The sequence below is a fragment of the Nicrophorus vespilloides genome, unplaced genomic scaffold (genome assembly GCF_001412225.1).
Source record: "Nicrophorus vespilloides isolate i.1.1-1 unplaced genomic scaffold, Nicve_v1.0, whole genome shotgun sequence".
Taxonomy (NCBI): domain Eukaryota; kingdom Metazoa; phylum Arthropoda; class Insecta; order Coleoptera; family Silphidae; genus Nicrophorus; species Nicrophorus vespilloides.
The window spans coordinates 4,520-10,553 of NW_017099040.1; the positions used below are offsets into that span (position 1 = coordinate 4,520).

The 6,034-nt window shown below is 35.5% G+C and overlaps 2 protein-coding genes across 2 annotated transcripts; both read right to left on the reverse strand.

The window, feature by feature from the left end:
- Window positions 1–3,404: 3,404 nt before the first annotated feature.
- On the reverse strand, window positions 3,405–4,133 carry LOC108563892 (transmembrane protein 136-like). Its single transcript, XM_017922698.1, has one exon. The coding sequence runs from the start codon at window positions 4,131–4,133 to the stop codon at window positions 3,405–3,407; it is 729 nt and encodes a 242-aa protein (XP_017778187.1).
- Window positions 4,134–4,587: 454 nt separating this feature from the next.
- On the reverse strand, window positions 4,588–5,623 carry LOC108563895 (DNA demethylase ALKBH1). The gene is made up of 3 exons (XM_017922701.1): window positions 5,486–5,623; window positions 5,115–5,429; window positions 4,588–5,053 (listed from the first exon to the last, which is right to left on the reverse strand). The coding sequence occupies exons 1-3, from the start codon at window positions 5,585–5,587 to the stop codon at window positions 4,598–4,600; spliced, it is 873 nt and encodes a 290-aa protein (XP_017778190.1). The 5' UTR covers window positions 5,588–5,623; the 3' UTR covers window positions 4,588–4,597.
- Window positions 5,624–6,034: the final 411 nt, after the last annotated feature.

A 6,034-nucleotide genomic window follows, 5' to 3' on the forward strand; every position in this document is an offset into this window, starting at 1 on the left:
GCAACAACAGCACGCTGCGGAGCGATTTCATTGTTCGCAGAAGTACACTTCCGTTGCGGGAATTCTGAATTAGTCCACTGCACCGGAGGATTTATTCCAATTTCCACTGGAAATAACTTCCCGATTCGGCACACTTACTTGGTTACTACTTTTTCCTCATCTTCATCCTTCTGCTGCTGCTGCCGACCGACTCCCATTCGAATCAATAAATAAAAAGGATCGGAAAAGGAAAAGAAACACAAATGAAGCAGTCGAGGAAGCGAATGCAGCGCTGAATAAATAATGGTTCTTTATATTAAGCTTCCTGCACTAACGCAGCGCAAACATAACAGTGTAATGGCCATATTATCATGGAAAAAAAAGTCATTTTCATATTTCATCTTTACTGATTATCGTTTTGAACTTTAATATTTTCTGATGTTGCAAGAAGTAACATAATTTAAAATGAGTTATCATTATTTTCTGTTAGGTTAAGTTTATACAAAGTCCTTGATTATATTTTATTATGATTAAATCAGATTAAATGTTCATTTTGTTAAAAAAATCTACTAACTTAACAATAGTTTAAAATATATATGTATCCTTGAAAGATTAATAAATTCTGAAAATACTGTATCTCATTAAATGAAGATCAGTGTGAATAATTTAGTAAACATAAAAGAGTATGGATATATTAATTATCGAAGTAAATGATTTACAAGTTGATTAACTGATTTTACAATTAGTTCAAAGAAGATGGTAACAAATGCGTTCGGTGAAAATGGAACGAAAGTAAAGAAAAAAAAAGTAAATGAATGCATAAGAGAGTAAGACGAAGATTAATAAAAACAAGAAGGAGCAGATGAGTGTGGAAGCAAAAACAGTTTAAATACATCTCGTTAATCGCCGTTCCATTATGCAATCTTTCTTCCTTCTGCGTCGCTCCATCTTTCTTGCTTTTGTTTTTAATTCCGGCTAAAATTCTTCTCTGCTCCTCGTCTTCCTCATTCGTTTGCTTCTTCCTTTTCGTTGCCCGTCTCTCAGTTATTGTTGTCGTTTCTTCTTTTTTTCCATCATTATTTTTTTTGTATGCATGTTGTTGCTGTTGGCCTCATCTTCTTCGTCTTTCGTCCGAGATGTGATTGATTTCTTGTACGTGTGCTGCGGCCTTACATGCCTTACGCGCGCACCATATAATGAATCAAGTTGTTGAACAAGTAATTTATAATTCTAATTAGTAATAGGCCGTTGAGTTTATTTTCGAGATGATTAATGGGCGTGCGGTAATAATGCCCCGGCCGCAATATAACACAGATGTTAAGTAAGCAAGGAGAACGGTGTTATTGAATGTTACGTGCGCGGAGGCCCTAGATAACTAGATAAGACGTCCGATGCGATGATTTATACAGCGATATCCGCGCCGAAAAAGGATTCTTGAAGAAGGATTTGAACATATCGAGGAAGACAGAAGCGAGATGGAATGATGAAGGAGGAATTACGAAACTGATCGTGTCTCCCACTGTCTCCCATCACGTGGGACCGTATCCAGTTTAATTGCGCGCAATCAACTTATTGTCCTCATTTTCTCTCTTTTTTTCCCTTTCCAACTGGTCTTTTTATTTCATCTGGTCTTCTTGTTAATCAAGGATGGATGAAACCTCGCTTTAATCAGTGCGCGGACTAATTCGCGTCACCGCCGAGAGCCAGGAATATATTATATGCCAGAGAAACCTGAATCGGGTTGGTCTCATCGCGCGAATACCCACATACCTTATAGATCAATTTCCCGATCATTACATGCCATTCGATGTCGCTCGGATAAAAAGAGAAACACGACGTCGATTCAATCCGCACTTTTAATTTTAGCTAGAATTCAAATCAAAACCGTCATTTGCATTCCATTACAAGCCATTATTATCATTATATACGATCAGTTATTTATTCATTATAATTAATGTATTTAATGAACTTGTAAATTAGTTATTATACGACAATTATTTAAGATATTTTCATATATTTATGAAAGATATATTGCATTTGGAGATTCAATTAAGAACTTTTACACACTATATGTCTTCTATGGGTACGCTATAATCACAGGTCATCTGCTTATTAGCCATAAAAATATTTTTTTTATATCGTATAATTTTATTCACAATCTGTTCATCAATGTGAATATTGAATAAATTTAAGATCGCGGTTGACATTGAATGGATAATCTTTTCCGGTGGATAGTTATCATTATGATGATTTGATTTTAATTTGTTGGTTGGCTGTCGTCTTGTAGGTTAACTTCAGTAATATATTAATGCTCTGCGATTCCACTATTTCCTTTCACTGTGAATCTGCTGCTATCCTTAACACTGTCATTGTCCATCGACTTGGTTGAAGGTCCGTATGCTGTACCTCATTCATTTGACTGTGATGAACGATGGCCCTATTGCTGCAAGCACTCACAGGGAGCCTGGCTTGACCAGGATTCGAACCGTGGCCGGTTCGATCGTGAATAGGGCAACTTAAGCATTCGGCTATTAGTTTCCCTACTTCTAAAAATATAAGAAAAAAATAATTAAATAATTGAAACTTTAAAACGGGTGATGATTTTCAGACTATTTTTTTCTGAATGGAATCATTTCACCTAACATCGAATATGAGTGAAATTGTAATGTATAAAATGTGTATACAACAATTATGATGTCCTCTATACATTGCGAGATGTTAACTATCATAATTTAATTGAAGTTGGATGATTTTAATAATCAACAAATGTCTTTTGTTTTTAGAATGTTTGTTGAAAAATAAAATGTGTATATTAAATACGACAATCTATTGTTATTTAGTTGCCTTTTTAATATATTGATATATAAATTGACTAAATTAAAGCAATGAATACTTGATAAATCGTAAAACATGTTTATTTTTTGATTTTCGCCTATATTAAATATTGAATATGTAAATTAGAGCTAAAATTATTGAGAATAAAATGTGTCTAAATTAATTTAGATATGTTTTTTGTAATTAAAGCTACAAGTCAACACAGTTGATATAATAAAATATGAGTCATAGAAGCATTATTATTATATGTCAAGTACTGTCCTTAAATTTGTGTTATTTCTTGTGTTTATTAAACATTGGAGCATATGGAGCAGTGGCGTAACAAAAAGGGAAGATGAGGATAAGTATGAAGATGAAATCTAATATTATGAAGAATAGAATATTTATATAAGTGTCTTCTTTGCATTCCGAACTGCAAGCTCTTATAATTTTGCAGCAATGAAATATAAAAGCTCAAAACAAAGAAAATGACTACAAAGACAGCTTCAACAAAAGTAAACAAAAGATTGAATTAATAAAAACTTTGAAGTAATAAATTTACATCTTTTCAATATATTTATTTTATAAAAATAATCAATAATTTGGTAACGTTATGAGTTGCCAGATATGTTACGATTTAACAACGTGGAGCTGGCTGCGACCAATTCCGCCCGAAGATACTTTTTATTGACGTAGTTGTACATGTTGAAGACAAAAGCCCATGAGACTGCGTAAAACATTATGGCCAATCCTTTGTACTCCCAATCATGAGTGGGATTAGAGACTATTTGATAGCCAACGAAGGTACCCAAAATGATCCTGAATACCAGGAAGAAGGCGATGAACGTCCACTCCACCCCAGTGAACACTGTGGTTTTCTGGAAGCCGTGCGTCCTCAAGAACCAACGAACCTGCAGCAAAGGATTCGTCAGCTCCATTCCGCCCAAAGAACATGCCGCCTGATTACCGTACTGATCCTTCTGCAGTGTCCTGTAGATTGCGAAGCAACTGTAGATGTGGTGGGCGATCATAACGTTAGTTTCAGTTTTGTAATACAAGCACCAGCCCAAATCGAACAGGAAGTAGCCCAGACTGAGAAGAAGCACCGTCATTTGCGAGTTAGTCACGTAATCGTTGGACGTGCTGAAAGCCCAGCCGTCTACGAAACACTCCCCAATCCCCAGGTAAGCAACGATGCAGGCGTGCACAAGGGTTACAATCCGGTTCGAATACTCGGCAGATTTATCTTTGAAGACACACTCCAGGGCTTTGTAGAATCCGTACCACATGCATATGGTCGGTAATATCATCAAGATAATTCCGTGGCCGTTGGCAAACATCACTATGACATTTTGAAGCAAATTTTCGAAATAAAAAAAAAGGAACAGCTTTCGAAAATCGAAGTCACCTCAGCTATAGAAACAATCGCAGTGGGGACGAAATAGTACCTGACGTTTTGTTGTTTTCTTTTCTCTTTTCGCTGTAATTTAAAAGGTAAATCAAATTTTATTGCATTATATAAGATGCACGAAAGTATGTTTTATTTGTAGATGTCGCTGAAGAGCAAAGAGTCCAAAATGAAGACAACCTTTAAGCCGATGAAACCCAGCAATCAGATTGCGAGCAAGAGTCACCACTGCGTAAAATGTTTCCTTATGAAGAGACTCTGGATGGTCTCAGTTAACATGTACGACTTCATGGGGCTGATTGATATGTGCCCGTGCAGCAGCCTACACGTAATTAACCCGTACATTAGATCTTAAGGATATTAGAAAAGTAAACAAATTAAAAGTATTCTCTTGCATCAATTTATTAAACGCTTCTCGCTTCTGTTCAACACCTGCCGCACGTTCATGTTAATCCTGTTGTTCTTCAAGTAGTTCGAATACCGATCGTAGGAGTCTTCCCAAGTTACAACACTCGGTTCAAGGATTCTTGGCACTCCGTGGTAGGACAATCGGGAGTCTCTGCTCATTATAATTACGTCACCGCTCCGGATCATTAGAGCCGTTGGCTTAACGTCCAAAGTTTGTCCGCCTAAGAGGAAAATCGCCGAACTGCCGAAACTGAAGGACAGTAATGGCGCTTCCAAGTTTTGCTCGGAGTGGTCAGTATGACCGGACAACGTCGAGTCCAAGTGATAAAAGTTTATTATCGCAGCCTCCGCGTTAAACTTCTTGAAGTTCAGTTGGTTGCATATCGAGCAACACAGCTCATTCAAATCACCAGGAAATTCATTCTTGGATTCCTCATTATAAACCTACAACAAAAATACATATTGATACTAAAACAATAATACTCATATTAAAATATAAATATACTTTAGTATCCCAATCATGATGATAACCCAAAGTGGCCCATCTCAGCTTCTTCAAAACACTATCATCTTTTTCACAGTAATCCCACCAATCAACACCTGTAGGCAGCAAATTATGTGCATCAATATTTAACTTATTAGGCTTCTTAGTAAAATCCCTCAAGCATCTCACACTCCAATAATTTTGTCCAGCAGTAGTAAAGGGATTTTTTATGTATATCAAACCAGGGTTAGCTTCAATTTCGTATATTTCCCATTCATTCGCCGGTATCAACCCATGGATGCAGTCTACAGATTCTAGTTTCTCCTTCTTTCTGTACTAACCCAAAAAAAAATCTTTTAATAACAAAATTTGTATTTGTTTCAACAACTTACAAGGCTCGAATCTACATCCTCTATTTGATGAAAATCTATCACATCGTCCAATACAGGTGGAGGCTTCTTTGATTTGTAATACTTAAAGCTTTCCTTAAACATCTTTAACACCTTTGAAAGCAAGGTTATGTTACGTGTCAGAACAATAAATAAATAATTAAATCATATCTCAATAAATAATTAATAAAAGTTAATTAATATTTAATGATTATCATTGTTTATTAAACTTAAAAGCAATTAAAAATATTTTTCAACAATTATAATAGCGACATATAATATATAAGATCCATGATTTGTCACGTAAGTTGCATAGATAACATTTACATTAAAATTACTTTTTATGAATTTTATCAACAATAGTAAATTAACGTATTGGCTAAAAGTTGTATAATTGGGTCTATATCGCAAGTCCGACAACTGAAATACCGTCTCTCGAAATCCCAACTACATCAATAGTTTATTATTAATAATAAACCTTTCGATATAGCCAGGATTTCGATACAGTCGGGATTTTGATTTACAGTATTTCGGTTGTCGGGCTTGTGATTG

Excerpts from the sequence above, each read along its gene's own strand:
- LOC108563892 (XM_017922698.1), bottom strand. The coding sequence starts at position 4,133 with ATGTTTGCCAACGGCCACGGAATTATCTTGATGATATTACCGACCATA.
- LOC108563895 (XM_017922701.1), bottom strand. The coding sequence starts at position 5,587 with ATGTTTAAGGAAAGCTTTAAGTATTACAAATCAAAGAAGCCTCCACCT. Across the intron at positions 5,430-5,485 it reads AGGATGTAGATTCGAGCCTT|TACAGAAAGAAGGAGAAACT; the intron begins GTAAGTTGTTGA and ends TTTTTGGGTTAG. Across the intron at positions 5,054-5,114 it reads ATCATGATTGGGATACTAAA|GTTTATAATGAGGAATCCAA; the intron begins GTATATTTATAT and ends TTTTTGTTGTAG.